This window comes from Polistes fuscatus, unplaced genomic scaffold (genome assembly GCF_010416935.1).
Source record: "Polistes fuscatus isolate 324 unplaced genomic scaffold, CU_Pfus_HIC Scaffold13, whole genome shotgun sequence".
Lineage (NCBI taxonomy): Eukaryota > Metazoa > Arthropoda > Insecta > Hymenoptera > Vespidae > Polistes > Polistes fuscatus.
In genome coordinates, this window is record NW_025113031.1 from 3903223 (window position 1) to 3926025 (window position 22803).

The following is a 22803-nucleotide window of genomic DNA, read 5'->3' on the forward strand; positions in this document are numbered from 1 at the left end:
TTAATAAACTTTCGTTATATAACACATTAATTATTCATATTTCATTATTATTATTATTATTATTATTACCTTCCCACAATTATTAATTCATATAAGAATAGAAAGTTTCCGATAGGAATTCATTAATTTTTAATTATTACGAATAGAGTGTCTGCGCGAAATGTATTTTTTATTTAATTATATATTCCTCATTTTGAGTGGGCGTACGATTCTTTGCTAGTCGACACAAATTTGAATTCGAATAAAAATTAATTAGCAATTAATGAATACGAGGTAATGATACAATTTAATGAAATAATTTTCTTTTTCTTTTTCTTTTCCTTTTTCTTTTTCTTTTTTTTTCCAAGGAAATTATTATTTCATTTTTCTCTTCTTAAGATCATTGCACGAACTTATTATTTTATGTTATTAATTGCAAATTATCGCGCGAACTCGTAAAACATCGATTTCGTTGATAATTTCATCGAGTTAACGTCGACAGGTGCTAAGTTTCCTTCCTTCCTTTCTTCCTTACTAATTATTATTATACACACGTCGTTCATCGACACATATATTTATTGATTTCGAACGATCAGAGAGTCTTTTTTAATTCGATCCCGATCAAATTGAATTTCGTGGAAGACAAGAGAGAGAGAGAGAGAGAGAGAGAGAGAGAGAGTTAATTGGTATGAACGAGTACGAAAAATCGATCACTCTACGAATATTATTTGTACTGGGTGTTCGCATCAATAAATATTTCATCTTTATTAACGGTATTAAATTAATGAAGCAATTTTGTCAATAATATTTTTCTCGCCAACTAGAATTAGAAATTATTTTCAAATTGTTTAAATTACCGCAATTTATATTATATCGTTATTTACTTTGTAATATAATTTATAACAACGAAATGTTATAATTCGAACACCCTGTATATCGATAGCTCGTCATTACGATCGAGTTCTTCGGAGTTTCTCACACCTGAAAAAGGGAGAGCTAGGGAGAGAGAAAGATGATAACCTGATGAACTAATAAGAAATCTTGTAAGGTTGGCCCTTAGGCATCGCACCCTTGCTTTTTTATTTTTCTATCACATGTATAACGTTTTTGATATATCTAGTAATAAGTATGTTATATATATATATATATACTTTTACAGATTATTATAAAAGATACGGACAAAGAGTATTATCGATTATTTTCATGATTTTTCAAAATAATATTTCAAAGATTTATATTTATAACATCGTATTGTTATTTAATTTTTGTTCTCGCGTTATATAAACTTGAACAATTAAAACGCAGTTATGGAATTATTATAAACAAAAAAAAAATAGATATAAAAAAGAAAGAGGCTTGATTTGCAAATTACGAGCGACTGTAAAAAAAAAATAAAGAATCGTTTTTTTTTATTTAAATTATTTTCTTTGTCTTCCATCGTATCGTTGGTTTCGCGTCCATAATCATCCTTCGACTATTATATCAATTTTATTCTCACCGATATTGAGCTACCGTTCGTTTATTATTATTATTATTATTATTATTATTATTATTGTGCGCATTCGAGCAGACGGATCGGTGCTAACGACGCAGCTAAATTAATTTATACGGTTACGCATTTTGACTCATTCACGTATTTACATATCAACATTATACTGTTAATTGAGCTATGATTATTATGTTTCGTTCTACGTATGCAACAGCTAATCCGAATAATATTTGATCGATGAAAATGCGATTAGATCGTTTTACAAAATATGTCTCTCCCTCTCTCCCTCTCCCTCTCCCATTTCATTAGCATATTTCTTTTTTCATTTTATTATCGCGTTCTTGGAAAGAGAAATTTATTGAAAAATTAAATATTATTATTCAATGAAAAATCTTGTCAGATCTTAACACACACATACACAGATAGATGTCATCGAGTAGGATGAAAATTTCTATGCTACCTGCATATAACTATAAAACGTATATGTATATGTATATGTATAAAACAAAAGGGAGGAAGAAGAAGAAGAAGAAGAAGAAGAAGAAAGACTGGAAGATATTCCAACTGGTTCCCTTTCTCCAGGGTAAAAAAGATCTTCGCTGCGGGGGTTCGAGAAAAAGAGAGAGAGAGAGAGAGAGAAAGATAGAGAAAACATATAGAGAGAGGGAGCATGGAAAAAGGAAGGAGCCCTTCTCGAAAGGATCCGACGGACTATCGGTTTCCCTATCGGTTCTGCTCATCTCGTACCTTCTGGGCCTCTTACGGAGGCCCTACCAAGGGAAGAGGCGTATATAAACTCGACCTTAACTGCTTTACGACGATCGTTTGTACCGATTTGTTCGACAAGACTCATTCTATCTTTCTTCCTCGTGTTCGACTTTTAAGAGAGACAAGGATGAAACTAGTGATTTCTCTCTCTCTCTCTCTCTCTCTCTCTCTCTTTCTCTCACTTACTCTTTCGATTCTCTCCCTTCGCAAGTGGATTTGTGTCCTGTCCTACGTCGTCCCATAAAGTCCATCCTTTCTCTTGGCATCTTCTCTCTCACAACGTTCTTCTCTTTCCATCTTATTTTTTCTAAACCGTTTTACTATTCTTACTCTTCCTTCCTCTCTCTCTCTGTCTCTCTCTCTCTCTCTCTTTAACTCTCTCTTTTTCCGTCTTTCGCGTCGTTATCAAAAAGACGATAAATTTGCTCCGGCGGTTGTCTCTTGACGCGTGGAAATTAAAATAATAGCTTAGGTGCGTTAAGTTTATTTCCTTTCCTTTCCTTTCTTTTTCTTTTCTTTTTTTTCCTTCCTTTTCTTCCTTTTTCTCCGACGATGATTTATAAGCATTTTGACAATTTCTTTTTCTCCCTCCCTTCCACGAAAGAAATAAAATGGGAACGCAGTAAAATTTGTGTTTCCTCCGGACAAATTTAGAATATATAAGTAGGAACTACTGGGTACTTTGCACGTTTGTCGAAAAACAAAATAATTTATATAATAGAAAATAATTTATTTCAATTATAATATTGTAAATGAGTGAGAGGAGGAAGGAAGACATTAGAAAAAAAAAGAAGAAACAAAGAATAATGCGCTTTAGGTGATAGATCAGATGATAGAAATTTTTCTACGAATTTACTTAGAACAAACTAGACGACGACTTTAGTAGTCTCGTGCCGGTGTTTAGCAAAGTTGCACGCGTGATTCTCGATATTCTCTCGCACGCGAATCATTCTCCTTTTCCCGGTAACGATCGCTCCTGGCTAAAACCGCTACGGAGAAAGAACATTCCCTCCCTCCCTCCCTCCCACTCACTCACTCACCCACCCTCCTCCCCTTCTTCTCTTCCCTCTTCTCTCCAGCTTTTACGTTTCTATCGCTTGCAACCTGCTCCCTTTCGCTTCGAAACGTCACCGATTTATCATCCTTCGTTCTGTTATTTTTCTCTAACGGGTGTTCCTTTTAATTTTTAAATTACTTCTTTACTTTTTTTATTTGCATTATCTTTTTTTTTTTTCATCCCAAACAATTTTCTTTTTTCGTATCTCTAATCAAAAGTCTGAATATTCTTTTGCGTTTCAATATTAATCGTTGTTATACCTTATATAGTTTTTTAATTGTTATAATAAATTATTTACGCGTATATATTTTAATGAATACATTCTCCTTTATACTTAATATACACAAGCGTATATATATATATGTATATCAAAATCAACGATGAACGTATTAGAATGTTTGCTAATTTGTTCTCTCGTCGTATCATCTCCGATTAATTCAAATATTATTCACAGAATCGAATCGTTCTCTCTATTATTCAGAATAATAATTAATTATTTCGCCCCTTCCTACACCTGCCTTTATGCATCTATTGATATGACAGATTTTATGTTAGTTTACAATACAATATATATATATATTGGAACGTTTAAAATATGTATGAACGTTCGAATCGAACAAAAACATTATGGTTGAATTTTGGTTCATTGTATTTTCATCTTTATTTTATTTTTAATTGTATAGTCGATCACGTCGAACAGAACTACGTTTCCTTATATGGCAAATCATTTACCACTCCCAGTTTGAGATATATCATGGAAGATTCTCAGGAATAACAGTAGACACATACACACACACACATATCCTACATATTACATACACATATGGATTAGAGAGTTTACTTTGTTCTCCCTAGATTTTTTACCAGAATGTTTATACAAGTTTAGTTTTTCTCGCGTTGGCAATACAACATTGAAAGATCGGAGGCATCCGTGTAAAACTATTAACGTTCCTCTTGGTAAGGTTCTGCTTCGGAATTACGGCATACACATAAACGGAAAACTTAACAAGTGCTGCTATTTAATGGTATTGCGATAGTAGTAATAGTAGTAGTAGTGATGATGGTGGTTATGGTGGTGATAGTAATGGTGGTGGCGATGCTAAGAAATAAAACGAATCTCGACCCACATTTTGAATGAATTAAACTCAACGAGTTTTCCTCTCTATTAACCTGAGATTGAACTTATCTGTGAAATGTTACTACCTTTTCTTTTATTTTTCCTTTATATCTTTGAGAAAATAATTCTTTACAATTGTTATTTGTTTTTATTTATTTTCATTGTTGTCTGGCCCCCTCCCTCCCCCCCCGTGATATACAAGTTTATTTCTAAACCATAAGTATAAAACGATCCGAAACTATGTAACTTAATTGTCTCATCGTTCTATGAATTATTCGATTAAACTTCATTGAAATAAACAATATTGAAAATTCTTAAGATCGAATAGGAAAGAAAGAAAAAATTGTTAATGATCGCGTTGGGTAGCATAAAAAAGATTTTTCTGATTCCAAAGATGTCATCGAAAATACGAACGCTGTTGCACAGTGAGTAGGGATCTCTCTCTTTCTTTTTCTTTCTTTCTTTCTTTCTCTCTCTCTCTTTTCAAACGGGTTGATGCTTGTAACGGTATTTACAAATAAATCGATGATAAACCCCCAACGGCGTGTGTTTGATTTCGCTCGAGGGTAAGCGCAGTTCGCATCGCTGCTTCGTCGCTCGTTGACGTCATTAAATCTTGACGTCGTTGTGGATGTAGTCGTCGTTGGTGATCATCGTACGCATCGGTGAACCTGCCAGGAAATTACATCAATTTTTTTCCTTCCCATCTTTCTTTCTCTCTCTCATACACACACACATAAACGCACGCACCCGCACGAACGTACGCACACCCACTCTCTTTCTTATTTCTATTATCTCTCCTCGTCTTGTATTTTTTTTTATTAATCTTTTTTACTTTCATTTTTCCAATAATTACCAAATTATATTTCGAACGGTTAGGATATTCTAGAATTTCCCCCATTTTCTTTTCTCTTTTCTTATTTTTTTTTTTTTCGTTCCAAAAGAGATTCTTACATTTTGTCTTCTTTAATCTCGATAAATCGAAAAAGAATTAAATTCTCGAAAGGATTAGTCCGATGGTTCTGAAGAAAGGATAGAGAATAATGTCATGGGGTTACGCGGCCCTTTCTCGCATAGAAAAAAGAACAAGGATTCTCCTTTTCTTCCATGTGAACGTTTTGGAAGGTATTATCCGATTTTTGGAAGAATTCGGTCACGATTGTACTTTTCTTTCATCTTTATCACGGATTTTCAAAGTTATAGTTTCATTCTCGTTTTTCTCATTTTCTTTTCTTTCCTTTTCTCTTCTCTTCTCTTCTCTTCTCGTTATAAATAAATTTGTACGTATCGTCTTCTTTAATCTCGATAAATCGAAAAAGAATTAAATTCCCAAAAGGGTTTGTTCGTACGATGGTTCTAAAGTAAAGGATAGAAAATAATGTCATGGGGTTACGCGGGCCCCCTTTCTCACATAAAAAAAAAAAAAAAAAAGAAAAGAAAGAAAAAAAAAAACACTGGGATTATTCTCTTTTCCATTCGTGTGAACGTTTTAAAAGGTAATATCCGATATTTGGAAGAATTCGGTCGCAGTTGTACTTTTCTTTCATCCTTATCGCGAGTTTCTAACGATTTAAGAGAACGAGAAGAAGCAACGTTTGTTGTCGAAAATAGAAAAAAAATGAGAGAGAAGCCGAGAGAGATACCGGGAGGAGTCCAACATAAAAAGCCAACTTGTTCATTATCGCTTTTTATCAGACGATTTACAGCTTTCAACGGGTGCGTTCAACTACCGTAGCTATATATTACGTCGCAGATAATTTGTTTATTCCTATTGCCGCTCGTTAATAACTCAAACTAGAATAGAAATTATGGTTAAATTAGGAAATCGTAAAGTAGCAGTCTACCCTTCTTATAAAAGTATAGCATTTTAAAAAAAAAACCAAATAAAAAAGAAATATGTGTTCCAACGTATGAACCATTTGCATAAACTTACTTAATTTCTTATATATAAAAAAAAAAAAAAAACAAGAAAAATAATGAATCCAAATTTAGTTGAGATAAATGCCTGGCGTATAATACGAGTTACAAATAAATCTCGAAGGATTCAACAACGCGAATACAAGGTACGCATACAAACGAAGGATTAAGATCCGTGAAAACTGCGATCAAAGTTCGAAAGGATGAAAGGGCAAAAGGGTGGTTTGCTATTTCGAAGCTTGAGAGATAGAGAGAAACAGAGAGAGAGAGAGAGAGAAAGAGAGTATGATAGACTCTTCACATGGGTTATTTTGGAGATAGTCTTTCTCTCTCTTTCGGTAGGACGAGTTTTCGATTTGAGGATCGTACACGGAACATGTATATATAATATATATACTATATACATATATAGGTATACATATATATATATATATAGGTATGAGATCCCCTCGTGTCCTCCCGCGGGAGGCTGTTTTGGCTCGCAGAGCTTGGATAATCCGGCTTAGTATCCTTCAGCCTCCTCGATCGTGAATGCGAATGTGTCTCGTTTATCGCGAGCGAGTGCTCCTCATTCCCTCTTTCTCTCTCTCTCACTCTCTCTCTCTGTCTCTCTTTCTCTCTTTTGGTCTTCTTTTTACTCGTTGCGGAAAAATTCTCGAACGGGCGGACAGTAGGCAGATGCTACCAAAAATCCCTGCGGTGAGCCGCTTCCTCTTTTCTTCTCTCTCTCTTTCTCTCTCTTTATCTCTCTCTGCAACCCCCCCCTCCCTCTTCTGTCACTCTTTCGTTTCCTTTGAAGTCTTTTAGATCGTACTGCATCTCGAGTTCATCTGGACCATATATACACCTTTGTCGATTTTGATAAACAAGTATATTCCGACGAGTATATTTCTCCTCGTTTATATTATACATACATTTTTGTACCTTTTTCTTTTTTTCAAGAGTTATATATATATAAATACATAAAATCACGCACACATTTTATTAATAATTTTATAATATTTATCGTAATTGCAATCGTTCGTTAATAGAATGGTTAGTTCTCGATATAAGAAAGATAATTATTTATCGATTATTTTTTAAACTCGGAGAAAATATAATGATTAGTTGTTATTTATTAGATTTGAATTATATATTCGCGGATATATATATTTATTTATATTTTTCATATATGTTCGTTCATACAATGTTAATTCTTGTTATATTCGGAAGAAATATTATTTATCGATTATTTTTTAAACTCGGAGAAAATATAATGATTAATTGTTATTTATTAGATTTGAATTATATATTCGCGGATATATATTTATTTATATTTTTCATATATGGTCGCTCATTCTTGTTATATTCGGAAGAAAAATGATTTATCGATTATTTTTTAAACTCGGAGAAAATATAATGATTAATTGTTATTTACTGGATTTGAATGATATATTCGCGAGTATATGTTTATTGCGTTTACGTGTGTGCGTCGCATTGTCTCTTTTTTTCCCTTTCTCCTTTTTCCAACTTTCTCTCTCTCTCTCTCTCTCTCTCTTTCTTTCTCTTTCTTTCTCGCGCTTCAGGAGGACTCGTTTATGGTCGTGGCTAATTACCGTAATTGGCCTCCACCGTTGTAACGCGTAAGAGCACTCGCGTCTTTGGCCGACGCGAAACTCCTAGAATACGCAAACTTCTGCTCAAGATATATATATTTTCTTTTCTTCATTCTTTTCCTTATTCTTCTTCTTCCTTTTTCCTTCATCTTTCCTTCTTTTCCTCATTTTTTTTTATTTTCCTACGATACGATTTATCCTCTTACATCGAATTTAAGTAATCTTCGAACACTTTCGGATCAAATCTAACTCGCTATCATCGTATTCATTTCGAATTTATTTGATAGAAATTTCTTTTCTTCTCTCTCTTTTTTTCTTCTTTTTTCTTTTTTTTAATTATATTTATTCGACATTCAAGGTTAATGGAAAAAGTATTTCGGTTAACGGGGTCCGAGCTAAAATTAAAAAAAGAACGTTCAAATAAAATCAAATTTGTTCAATTAATTTCATAGATCTACCGCTATATAAGTTTATAAATATTCGTAATATTTATTTCGTTCGATTACATTTTTTTTTTTTAACAGTCTGCTTAATCGGAAAATGTAAAAAATCATATTTAAATTCGATTAAAATAAATATTAATATACTCGTAAATTAATAACTGTCGCATTTTATCGACAACTTATCCTTATTTAAAATTGAAATATCGAGAAAAGAAGGAATCAAAATAGAAAATTAGAGATAAAATATGGAAAAAAAAAGAAGAAAAGCAACATTAGCTTAACGAATTAGTCGAAAAGAGAGAGTTTTGTGCGTGTAAACGAGAGGGTTTGAAGAAAACTAACCGAGATGAGGAGCGTGGGGTGGGGGGTGTCATGAGAAAGAGAGAGAGAGAGAGAGCACACCTGTGAGAATTTACACTGGCGTGACTCTCGTTCTAACTTCGTCGATGTCTTTTCAGAGAAGGGTAGCTTTTCTTTAAGATACTTTTTCTTTTTTTTCTTCTTCTTCTTCTTTCCTTTTTATTTCCTTCTCCTTTGGTTCTCTTTCTTTGCGAGTTTTTCACGTTACCTTGCCCAGCTCCCTCCTCTCTCTTTTTCTCTCTCATTCTCTCGTAATTGCCAGCATGCTCGCGAAGAAGGTAACAAAGTTCTCGTAAGATGTCTTGGAGGAGGGCGGAAGGGTGGGTGGGTGCAAGAGAGAGAGAGAGAGAGAGAGGATAAAGGTCTGTCTTTCGTAGGTAATTTTATTCAAAAAGATTCTCTTTTAACAAACGCTCGAGGTGAACTCGAAAGAAAGACTGTACGAATGGTTAGACGTTAAAGTTTTCGGCTCGTTAAAGAAACGTCCTGCTATTTGTGTCGAGGCTAAAGCTATTAGCCCAGGAGAGCCTTTCGAATTAAAATCATAAAAGTCAAATCAATCGTCTTTCCTCGATTTGATTATTGATACATTTTCAGTATCCATCTAGAAATGGATTCGGATTCTTTTCGAACTACATGTATATATAACGTATTTTTTATTTTCATATTTATGGAACGATTCTCTGTTCTGTTTTTCTTTTTCAGGTGTAAAACAATGCGTCAAGATTGTAAATTGTTTTTTGAGATTTCAAGGTACAAAATATATATATATTCTTAAGATATTATAATTAATTATTTATCGTATATATCCGTATGTGTAATTTATATATATATATTGACTTTTAGGATTTTAGGATCTATCTATGCGTTTGAGAAATAATTTTTCATATTTACAATTAATTATAGGATAATATTATTATTTTTATTTATAGGTAAAATGTTTGACCAAACGAAGAAGAATCTAATTATAAAGACGATGTTTGATTTGTTGCAAAGCACGGTGATTTTCCAATTTGAAAAAAAAAAGATTTTCGTACGTACAATATTTTTTACACGATTAGAGAGAGAGAAAAACGATTTAAACAAACGGTTGCAACATTGTCTAATACGTCAAAACTTCTCCATAACTTCGAACGCGTATTATCTTCTCGAAGATCTCTCCCCCAGCCTCCCTCCCAGTTTTATACAGGTTAACTCCGATACACTGAAACGCGTTTACATGGACGATACAATATACTCTATACATGTATGTGTATGTTTACTCGAGATAGAGAGAAAGAGATGAAACGAGATCTGCTTTTTATTCCGCGGGAACGCGCTCGACTCTCCTCTCCCTCCCCCTCCCACCTCCTTCTTCACCTCTTCTTCTTCTTCTTCTTCTTCGGCGCTTTCCAGCATCCGGCGTTCGTCTTCGTCGTCTTCGTCGTCGTCGTCTTCGTCGTCGTCGTCTGACAGGACTTGAGATTGACTCGTGCACGTTTCTATTCCGACCTTTCAGGATTCCATCGTGCATCCTTGTCGTCTTCGAACTGACGACGTGACTCCTTCTATCTCTCTCTCTCTCTCTCTTTTATTCTTTCTTTCTTTCTTTCTTTGTTTGTTTGTTTGTTTCTTTCTTTCTTTCTGGAGAAGCACCAGCGCATCAACGAAGCAGACCACGAAGTTTATCTTACAGGAAGCGACGCGCTTCTCGGATTACTTTATGACGATCGCACGAATCACTTTCTGACCCTACGCTCCCGCAGAACTCGTCTTACGGTCGTCGACCTTCTTTTTAATCCACTTTTCACTACCGACTTCTTATGTACCTTACGTATGTAACTACGTACGTACGTATCTTACCTATGTAGTTTTCTCCTACTTCGAGAAAATTTTCAATTTCTCTTAACGCGCGCTTCACTTCGACTCGTTTTATTGGATACACGTCGCGCTCTGCTAATGCAACAAATTCAATATATCTTTTATATTTATTTTGTTTTATTTTTTATTTTTCTATTATATTTTGGGTCTTTAGATTAGTATTAGAGAAGAATACAGTTTTATATAAAAGATGCAGTTTTTAGTAGAAGAATAATTCATAATTGTCGTTGATCATAATCAAAATGTAAATCCATGTTAAAGTTTCCCATGAATACTTTTCGATAGACTCATTTATAATTAAAGCAAAAATAATTGTCGAAAAATACTTGTCGAAAAATAATGAAAATTATAAGTACGTATGTATCAATCAGTTTTCTATGCAGTTTTCTCCTACTTCGACTCGTTTTATTGGATAATGCAACAAATTGAATATCTTCTATATGTATTTCTTTTTTTATATTTTTCTCTTATATCTGGGTCTTTCGATTAATATTAGGATGAACCAAAAGTTCGTGTGTTTTAAATGAATATCTCCAAAGTTAATTTAACAAAAACAATCCACTATGCAATTTCAACGCAATAAAGGCACGAATTTCTGATTCATCTTAATATATAAAGAAATAACATATTTTGATAAAAGATACAATTCTTACAATTACAAGATTACAATTTATTTATTCATATGTCATAGATGGATACTTTTCGAAAGACCCATTTATACTTAAAGCAAGAATAATTGTCGAAAAATAAATGATTATAATAAGATGTAATGTAATCGTACTTTCGGTGTTGATCGGGGGTCCAGGCAGATGTTCCCTCAAATGAAGTTCCGAGTTTCCGGTCTGGATGCCAAGGCCAAGTATATCCTCCTATTGGACATCGTTGCTGCTGACGACTACAGATACAAATTTCACAACAGGTAGAGCTTTCGAGTTAGCTCGAAGAAACTTGGAGAAAATAATGAAAGAGAGAAAAACAGAGAGAAAGAGAGAGAGAGAGAAAGGAAAAGAATAGAATTATTATCGACATTAATAACAACTCGTTTTTAACGATCCTAATGAAAATTATCCATCAGAGAGATATCATCTTTTTTTTATAATCAAAAAACATTTACAGTACGAATCTTGAAAGTTTATTCGAGTACGTATATATATCCCGTTAATTAGGAGCAACCTATCAGGCTTTTTCTATTCGTTAGTTAGCTTCGCATCCGAACCGGTAAACTAGAAAACCACTACTATTTACTTTAACTAAAAAGAAAATCATTTCTTACGTGATTCCTCTTTTAATAGTAATTATTTATTTATTTGCAACTAACGAGAGGAAGAGATACATATATCGAAGAGAAAAAAATTTCATAAGGATCATTCGAGACGAGTTGTAACAGGTGTACGTATATGTGTATATATGTGTGTGCGTGTATGTGCGTAGTCATTGATCGATGACGGAAGGCAAGGAGATAAATGACAAGAAAAAAAAATTACAAACCAAACGAATGAAACGAAGTAATATAATATAAAAATTGAAATAAAATAAAATAAAAATATAAATATAAAAATAAAAAATAGAAAAGAAAGAGAACGGTGAACGGTAAAACTAATTGACCTTGTCTTTCTTTTTGCGATTGCAAAATTGTTCGCAGACGCATGTTTCCCGCGTATAAAGTGAGGGTGTCCGGGTTAGACAGGCAAGCTAGCTACATACTGCTAATGGACATCGTGGCATCGGACGAGTGCCGATATAAGTTTCATAACAGGTGATAAAAAAAAGAAAACATGGTGCCTTTAGCGCGCGACCATCCTCTAGATCCATCAAAATCTCGTTGGGATCATTTAAACGATGATCCGATCTAGCGAATCTAATGCGATCGTAGTTGATTTTTCTTGCTTTTTTTTCTTTTTTTTCTTTTCCATCACTTTTATAATCATGGACGATTGAATGAATATTTCAAAAATCAAATTAATCAAGATCGAAATTTGAAAGCTCTACTTGAAAGTGTGAAGCGTGCTCTGCGAACAATTCCTCATACTCGTCGATCATACTTTTTTATTAACATTCAATTCTTTCAATTGTTTCATCAAATATTCAATTCATTTTTCATTTATGACTTTAATTTTTTCTTACTTTCGATGAGAAAAAAAAAAAGAAGAGGTTGTTAACGCGAAAGGGATGTTGGTCGATGATTAGATTGTGTTTAGAAGGATGAAGAAAAAAAAGGGTGGCAAAAAAAAAAGAAATATTTGATGCAAAAAACAAGGTAGAATATGTATATATATATATACATATATATATATATATACATAATATATATATATACATATATTTAATTTCTCACGATATCACGCGAGGGCGTAACTTTTCTGGGAAAATTCTTTCGACTAGTATGGGGATCGCAACAAGCCTTCACATTGCATGGGCCTCGAGAGAGATGATGCCTCGCGATAACTGCGAGAACGAACAGTGGGAGGGAGTACGAAGAAAGGTAATCGTAGCCTAAAATTGTTTCCGTATCCTTTCCCTTCCTCCTTCCCTCCCGTTCCCCCTCTTATAAAGACCAAAATTACAAATATCTACAAATTTTATCGAATCATTTTGGTTTTTTAGTTTGTCTTATTTCTCCTATCTAACTTTCAATCGATATTTCCGTAAACTAAAACTCATTGAATTATTTGAATGTTGCCATAATTATTCGACGTTATTATTTTGGATATTTTTTGCAAATGATAATTATTAAACGATCGCGAAAAAATAATAAAGGGACACAGAGTATAACAATAAATGTTCATTGTAATATGATTTAGGGTTAAATAAAAATAAAAGCGTTTGATTCATAGTAAAGTGTACAGCAGGGGTGATAGTTGTCGTAGTAGTAGTAGTAATAGTAATAGTAGTAGTAGTAGTAGTAGTAGTAGTAGTAAGAATAGTAAAAAGGATCACTTTGGATCCTCATCTTTTTTATTGGAGGTGTCTCGCGCGTGCGCGCGCGCGCGCGCGTCCTTCTTCCTCTTTGCCCTCCTGCACCTCCACCCCTCACCACCACCTCCACATCCATCTCCACCACCTTCTTCTCTTCTCCTTCTCCTTTTCTAAAAGAAAAGTTCTCGCGAGGCGTCTCTCTTACACAGGCGGGCAATCGAAAGGCAGACCACAATGAACGATTACATCACACCGCCGACCGCAGGCCACTTTGGAACTTGTCGAACGAGTTCTCTTCTTCTTCTTCTTCTCCTTATTCTTATTCTTATTTTTCTTATTTTTCGTCTCTATTTCTTTTTATATTATTTTTTTTTTTAAATTTTTTCATTTTGTTTATTTCCATTTTTTGTTCCGTTCATTTTGTTATTTGTTCTTCCTCGTTCGGTTTTGACCCACCTGTGAGCGTGGATGACGACGATGAAACTTTGAAAAGTACTCTCATCTACGTCTCCTCTTGGGATTTTTGTTTTGTTACTTATAATCGGATTTAATTTTTCTACTTGTTCAATTTTTGTTCAACGAATTTTTTCTATATAATATATTATCTTTCAAAAATTAATTCTAATTATTTGAATGTGACTTTATAGATAGAAATGTTATTGCAATGATCTTCTAATGAATATATTTTAATAGTAAAGTTATGATTAATAATAATTATAATGAAAAACATCTTTTTACTAAGTGGTCTGTCTTTCGATTTAGATATCTCATTAATTATTATTTATATTAACACCATACATCGATATAATGGGATGACATTATTAGCGTTTAAAATTGAATTCAATTAACTGTAATATACACATTTAATTTTCTTTAATGTCCATGTATCGAGCAAGGTGTTAATCGATATCCATTAATTTTGATCTTTTGCGAGATCTTTAGATTCACTGGATCATTCCGATTGTAAATATCTCGCGAAAGAGGCAAGAAAACAAAAATCGATTTGGTTGATTAACCTTTTTTTCTCGTTTTTGCTCTTAATCGTTATCGATGGAGCAGCAGGTGGATGGTAGCCGGTAAGGCTGATCCAGAAATGCCGAAGAGAATGTACATTCATCCGGATTCACCCAGCAGCGGCGAACAATGGATGCAGAAAGTCGTGAGCTTCCATAAACTCAAGCTCACGAACAACATCAGCGACAAGCACGGCTTTGTAAGTACTGTACGTAACGCCAACAAAATAATTACTTACTTACTTACTTACTTACTTACTTACTTATTTACTTACTTACTTACTTACTTACTAGCTTCTAAGTATTGGCCAATTTATCGATCCCGATTAACGGCTTTTTATTTTTCAACGTAAATTATGCTTTCTTTCCACTCGCAAATGATAAAGCAAAACAAAATTGAAATTACGGTATAATACACTGGCGACTTAGACAGACCGTCGAGAAAAACGAGAGATAAATCTTTGATCTAGAAATCATCGATGATCCGAACTTGTAAAAGACGAGCACACGTTAAACACCGTAGTTGTTAGTAAGAAAAAGAAACGAGAAAAAAAAGAAATATATGTATATACATAAGCGAAGTCAATAACAAAATCAGCGAACGTCGTTCTTGATCAAGCTTACAAGCTCGAGTTGGAAATCTTCCCTTCTCTCGAGATCGAGATAAGACCGGAACTCTGACGCGGAACGGAACGGTACGGTGCGATGCAGTGCGGTGCAGTGCGGTGCAGTAGGTTGACTACTAAGGTACGAAGGCAACGGGGCCAGAGGAATCGAGCACGAATCGGAATTAATCGAAAGAATCGATCGATCGATCGTCCATCTATCCGTCCGTCCGTCCGGGGTCCGGTCCGGTCCGGTCCGGTCCGATGGCGTGCTACGAGAATGAGTAGGAAACCGGCCCTGAGGAGGCGCCTCGAGTAACCGGAAACCGAGCAACGTTGCTCGTCCCGTTTTCTTTCCTATCTTTTTCGAAAGGGAAAGAGAGAGGGAGAGAGAGAGAGGGAGAGAGAGAGGAGGAGAAACTAGGATGAAAGTGAAGGAAAGAATGAGAGAGAAAGAAAGAGGTTACGTCAGGAACGCCAAGCGGCTACGATCGGATTTCCGCAAGGATTCCAACCGCAGAGGAGAGTAATCCTGGGATTAAGTTATCGCGACGGATTTTGCTGTCAAGTAGTTCCCTCCTCCTCCTCCTCCTCCTTCTCGTCCTTTCCTTTTCTTTCCTTTATTTTCCCTTTTTTTTTTCTCTTACTTTTAGAAGAACTTCCTTTTCTATCTTTCTTTCTTTCTTTCTTTCTTCTACCAACAACCTTTCCCCTACCCTCCCTTGACCCCTCTTTTCGTCAGAAATTTTTGTTAAATACAGCTGTCCCTATCTTTTTTCTTTTTTTTTTTTTTACTCTTTTTCATTATTTAACCTTTTCTTTATTGTTGATCATTCTTTGTCTGACATTTTCTCTTTGACTTGAGTCCAGTCAAAAGACTCCGAGTAACTTCGTCGTTCTTTAAACTTCGCCTTGTCTCTTTATCACCCCTTTACCTCTTCTTCTTCTTTTTATATATATTTATATATATATAATTGCTCTTTTATCTCTTTGAATGTCACATCTTTTCTTTTTCCCTTTTTTGATTATATATCAAATCATAGTTATTTCGTTTTATTTCGAAAAAAAAAGTCAAACATCGCGAATCCCCTTTGGAATAGTTCGAGAAAAATCATCGTACATAATTTTGTTCCGTTCTTTTTACATCGCGATATAACTCAGCATCAGCATCAGCATCAGCATCAGCATCAGCAGCCACAGCAGCAGCAGAAGCAGCAGCAGCAGCTCCTCTTTCTATTTGCTCTGATTAAAGATCATGTATTCGGTCTATCTCTGTTCATCTAACCAGTCTCTTTCTACTTGTGAACCTTTCTCCTTTTTGCGGTGGTTGAGTCGGCACCCTTTGAAGGATCCTGCATCGCTGGCTCGTGAAATCTAGTCCTTAGCCAGGGTCCAGGTTGGATATGTCAATGGTTGGCTTGCTTGGTTGCCTGCCTGCCTGCCTGCCTTGTCGCTTGCTCTTCTTCGTGGTGTGCGACCAGCAGGCCGACCTTTGTTACGGGGACCACTCTCCCTCTTTTTCTTCTTCTTCTTCCTCCTCCTCATCCTCCTGTTCTTCTTCTTCTTCTTCTTCTTCTTCGTATTCGTCTTCTTCTTCTTCTTCTTCGTCTTCTTCTCTAGTTTCTTCGCGTGGTATAGAAAAAGGGAGCATGTAGAGAGAGAAAGAATTGTAGTAGAGTTATACACGCTTCACCTACATCCTGGCCAAGCTAAAGCCCAACTTCTTCTACGTTTACTAGCATCCAGAAGATCAGAGAGAAGTAGTAGGGGGAAGGGGTAACCGGGGGGGGGAGTTAAAGAGAAAAATAGAAGATGGACGAAGATTGAGATTGGATCCAGTTTGTTCACGAACCCAGAAAATGCTCCTCGAAAAATCGTCGAACCCTTTTTTTCTACCAAGCTAATAGACAAAATATTCCCCACTCTCCCCACTTCTCTCTCTCTCTCTCTCTCTCTCTCTCTCTCTCTAGTGTTCATTGCTTTTCATATAAAATAGAGAGAGAGAGAGAGAGACTAAACCCTTCTTTTCCAGATTCTTGGGAGATTTAAAGTGTTCGAGAGAAATAAGACCCATAGTATGCCCTTTAGAAATTCTCCTCGTCCTTCTCTCTCTCTCTCTCTCTTATTTTTATTCTTATGTTTTTCTCTCTCTCTCTCTCTCTCTCTTTCTTTCTGCTTTTTTTTCTTTCTTTTCTTTTTCCTACTGCCTACAAGCCGACCGAAAGTCTTTCAAGAGCGTGCGCCAGCTACTCGTATGAATAAAGTGAGCTAATGTCTTTGCTATAGAAGCCCTTTTCAAGCTACCTTGCTCCGTTAGATGCTGAGAAAGTGACGTAAATGGGCGTTTTTTCTTGACGGCGAGAATAAACGATTTATCGAAGAGAGAGAGAGAGAGAGAGAGGCTGAGATTTTCTTATAAGCTTTAAGATCCTGCGGATTAAATCTCTTTCGAGAAATTAGGATATTAAGAACACGTTTGTTGGATAAATTACAATAGAGGGATAAAAATAATTGTCGATTTTACACAATTTGCCATGTTTTTACTACAAAAGTCATGATATCGTTACGGAAAAAAAAATGTTACGCGAAGCAGGAATTTTAAATTGTAAAGACTAGTATTTTGACTAGTGTTAAATTCATTTTCGTAGATCTTTTTTTTCGTCAATGTATTTTACCGAAAGAAAATACAAAGAAAACATATTTCAATTAAGAAGGAAAGTTTGCTACTACTCCTGGCGCCAAAATGTTTGACATCGTTTGACATTAGTTTTCATTTAAAAGACCCTTTCCCCGACAAGAGAAACAAAATCTTTGTATAAGTCGAGTAGGGAAATTAGGGCAAACAGAAGGAATCGGTGGTCTTGAAGACTCTTTCTAATCCCGATCAGTCATCGTTTGTTGACCCGAAAGGAAAATAAGCGAGGTTGCTTGCACTCTCGGGAAAATTCAAGGGACAGCAAATAAAAATGAGTGCATTCCGTGCAAACACAGTCGACTTGAAGAGAGTTTAGGGACTACGTAAATAATAAGAGGAAACTTAGGCTTATACGTGGGATGTTAAGCGACACCGAAAGATGAAGGGACTACCAACCTGAAAAAAGGGATCCTATTGCGCTTCCGTTTAAAAGCATCAATCGGTTTCTATATTAGCGTGGGAGCAGCCCCTATCTGCTGCACTTTTTTTCCCTTCCATCTCGATTTTATTATTAAAATAATGTTTATTATTATTATTATTATTAAAATAATGAGGGGAAAAAAAATTTGTTTACATCGTTTTAGCAATTCTTTTCTTTTTTTTATCGTAATTTCTTTCCTATTTTTATCTAGTTACTTTTTTCAGTAACAGTTTGAGCCACAATGATTGGTGCAATTCATTTATTTATTCATTTGTTTTTGTATATTTAATTATAGTCGTAAATTTCGATCGGTTCGTCACTTTCTCTCTCTCTTTTTCTCTCTTTCTATTTCTCTCATCGTTAAGATCGACGATTAATGAAGTAGTTCGAATCGAATTTCGTGCTGATCACTTCGCTGTGAGACGTCGTCGTCGTCGTCGTCATCGTCGTCATCGTCGTCTTCGTCGTCGTTGTCGGTGTTGGTGTCGTTGTCGTAGTCGATTGACATCGGCTCGAATACCTGAAATACTGGAAATACAGGAATTATGCGCGACCTTTCTCTCTTCTTCGACATCAAACGAGAAGAACTTGTCTTTTATCGTACTCTCTTTCTTTCTTTCTTTCTTTCTTTCTTTATTTTCTATTATTTTCTTTTCTTTAACAAGCTCGTCAAATTGATTGAAAAATCTCTTTGGAAAGAAATTAATTGACGAATAATCAATTAATTTTTCTCTATGTAATTTTGATACAATCGATTATTTTTCTTTTTTCTCCTTTCTCCATTCTCCAAACAAATTTATAACAATAATGTATAATAATATAATATATTCTATGTGGTATACATCCACAATTGTATTACTAATTGAATTTTTAATTTTTTAGAATATTTTGTCTTTAAAAAAAATGTAGAAACAAACAAAATATTATTTGACGCGACCTTAAACGCGAAATACTAAACGAGAGTGAATGGTACCGTTTTACAACTTGGTAATAACTTTTTAACGATTGTTATAAAAAAGGTATACTTTTCATGAACTATATACATGAATACATATATACATATTTTCTATATAAATGCTACGATTACGCTGCTTAAAATATTTACAAACTCTTTTTATCTTCTTTTTTTTTTTCTCTCTCTCTTTCTTTTTCTCTTTCACTCTCTTTCTCTCTCTCTCGTTCCCTATTCGCAGCTAATACTTAACTATATTACATAAGTAGATACACACAGAACAGAAGTGCTGTTTTCCGATCGTGCAGTAAATTTGAATAACGACTCTATCTATATATCAGCAATATTTTTTATATTTTTATATTTTTATTTTCATTTTTCTTTTTTTTTTTTTTTTTTTTTTAATATTTCTCATTACAATATTGAATTTATAGATGTCTGTATTTAACCAGTTAAAAAATAATAATCAGAAAATGAGGACGGAGAGAGAAGGTATACTTTTTTTTATATTTTTTTCTTTTTTTTTTTAATAAACCCGACGCGAATGTAAATTCCACGATGACAGTAATTAACAGACATATATCTTTTTTTGTTTTTTCTTTTTAATAATATTTAATTACTTAATTATTGAATTAAATAAATGACCCATTCTTTGTAGAAAGCTTATTAAACTTTATGGTGTCTACCTTGATGGATAAATAAATGTCTTTAAATAAATCATTTGAATGTAAGAAAAGTTCTTAAAAAAAAAAAAAAAAAACAAGCAAAATGATACACACTAGAAACGACGATGCACTCTCTCTCTTTCTCTCTCTCTCTCTCTCTTTCTCTCTCTTTCGACATCTCAACATCGTCAACGTGTTTTGCTTGCGTGCACGTAGTCGATCTAAAGAAAAGAGAGAAGAAGAAGAAGAAGAAGAAGAAGAAGAAGAAAGAGTGGGGTGGGGGGTAAAAAAGGGTGGCGGGGGGGGTGGCGGAGGGTGCACACGCACGCTCTCATTACAGAATCGCGTGCTCCTCGAGACATCGTGCGTGCTACGAACGTGCGTGAGTAAGTGTGAGCTTCGAGTCGTTGGGGGCCATTTTGCTGTCCATCTCGTCGAAGAAACACAAATCTCTTTCTCCTTCATTCTTATTTTCTCTTCTTGTTTTTTTTCCTCATTGTAGCATTAAAGTGTGTTACGTGCAAATTTCACACTTTAAATACACATTGAAATTGTACATTTTCAAAACGAGTTCACAAAGACGTACGAATATCCCCCCCCTCCCACCCTCCCACTCATACTGTCTTTCTTTCTTTTTTTTGTATAAATTATATTCATAATTCGTATCGCAAAGTTTCCGAGCAGAGAAAATTGATCCAAATAGTAAACGTAAATTATCTTTGTATATCGCGTTTATTAAAAATAAACAAAAAGCGAACTTTTATCATTAGAAATTTGTACGCATGTTAGTTTTCAATCGTTTCCCTTTTAATCGTAATTAACGAATAGACAAATTTCGTATAGAGACGCAACGTCATTCGTTATGCACTATTATTTCTCTTCTTCCAAACGCAAACCGGAAGACATTTGTAAATAACCAAGTTGATGGTACTTGTCATAATCATCATCATTGTCATCATTACCGTCATTAACGTCAAAATCTTTCAAATTCGCTGCAATCCTCGGACCCTTTTTCCTTTTTACTCTTCTTCTCGTGAGAAAAGGGCTCGATTTCTGCGAACGTTCTCTCTCTCTCCCTCTCTCTCTCTCTCCCTCTCTCTCTCTCTCAATCTCTTTTTCTCACTCTTTTCTCTGAACATTAGCGTATCGCTCGTAGCAAAAGTTTCTCGTCGTTTTCAACTGCTGCTGCGTTTCGCACGCACTCCGGCAAATTTCCCTCGGGAGTTCAGTTCCGTTCTCGGTTTTAACGATCGTACGAATTCGAAGCTTGGGACTGAAAGGAAAAAGAACGAAAGAAAGAAAGGAAGAAAGAAAGAAGAATGAAAGAGAAGAAACGCACGCGTGCGTTGTATATCCGTCCTTCTTTTTCTCATAACGAAATTGTCAACGAAAAAAGGGAAAAGGAAAGAAAACAAACAAACAAACAAACAAACAAACAAGAAAAAATAAAAAGGTTCCTCGTGGTTGTCAGTTAAAAGAGAGAGAGAGATAATCAATGCGAAAGGGGTAGAATGAAAGAAAAAGATAATCATAAAGAAGGAAAGAATAAGGGTGAAATAGAAAGAGAGAGAGAGAGGGGGGAAAAAAATAGAAAAATATGGATTAAAGGGCGATTAAGGAACATGCATTCCCTATCAAGACATCATCCCACGACCGATGCATCTTCCTTCATATACGTAGATATGTGTTTGTATGCACGTTTGTGTGGGGTCCGACGAGTGCCGACCGATTCAGTACCGGGCAATTTGCGTCCGTTGAGCGAGAAACAGGCGTGGAATCCGGTCCGCGATGCTCCCGATCGTTATAATAAATGGGATAATGACATAACGTGGCGACGACGTAAACGAAAGACCAACCCGATGTTGCTCCTGATGCTGGCTAACATCGTAATTATTGCGTTAGGGTGGCTTGCCCTGCCCCCGATCTTTTTCCTCCTTCCCTTTCTTATTTTATTTCATTTTGTTTCGTTTGATTTTTTGAGCAGAATTTTCAAAGAAAATTTTCTACAATTTTTCGTACGAGTAATTAAGACTATTAATTTATATCTTGGGATGGATTATTTGATAATAAATTAGAATTATCTTCGGATACTCTTGATTTTCGAAGAATTTTCTCTTTTCGAATATTTGTTTCAAATAAATTTATACTTTTTGTATTTGCTCGCATTGGGTACATAGGGTGCATCGTTCCTTGGCAAAGCGATACATAATTTATTACGTTGTCCTCCTTATTGTCGAGTAATGTAATACACATTAAACGCAGTATAACGTGTACATATCATAGATATAGTATATTTTGTTGTCGAGTTAAAGTTTTCTTCACTAAAGTTAAGGAAAGAGAAAGATAGAAAGATTGTTAAAGTTACGACAGACGGCAGGCAGGCAAGCAAGCAAGCAAGCCGTAGGACGTTTAAAAATGAAAAGACTTAACATGTGCGAACTGATTTTCAAATCTTACGATTTCCGCGTAATCTACTTCCTACGACACGTACACGCGGTGTTTTAAATTCATTTCTTAACGTCACATCAATTTCTATAATAAATTAGAAATGTTGTACCCAACTATATATGCAGGGTAATGTTAATTAATCAAAAAATAATTTAAAAAATTAACGAGTTCGTTGATTTAATACACGAAACTACTACGATTCGTTCATAAGAATATTTTTGTTTTTGCGCGAATTCGCGGTACACTTTTGAACTCTCAATATTTCTTTTTCACTTTCTTTATTTCTTTCTTTATTTCTTTCTTTCCTATTTCACCTATTCTCCAAGTTTATGCACGTCGAAGTTTCGTCCGTTAGACGGACGGAAGAATGAAATGTTAACTTGGGTTTAGCCAAGCGTCAGGCTGACAGCTGTAACTTTGAACGTGCATGTATCATCCATAAGGTCGGTATTATTCCGAAGGGATAGAAAGGCTAGGCTAACGTGAAAGGTACAACTACCATC

The 22803-nt window shown here is 34.9% G+C and overlaps 1 protein-coding gene across 7 annotated transcripts in view; it reads left to right on the forward strand.

The window, feature by feature from the left end:
* Positions 1–22803, forward strand: part of LOC122513973 (optomotor-blind protein-like) — a 93052-nt gene that overhangs the window by 26302 nt on the left and 43947 nt on the right. For 2 of the 7 annotated variants that reach the window (XM_043630535.1, XM_043630537.1), the window contains exons 3-5: positions 11391–11504; positions 12228–12341; positions 14561–14723. In XM_043630535.1, coding sequence (XP_043486470.1) covers positions 11391–11504; positions 12228–12341; positions 14561–14723 — 391 coding nt within the window. The remainder of the gene's footprint in view (positions 1–11390; positions 11505–12227; positions 12342–14560; positions 14724–22803) is intronic. The other 5 variants (XM_043630538.1, XM_043630539.1, XM_043630541.1 and 2 more) reach the window with 5 other exon arrangements.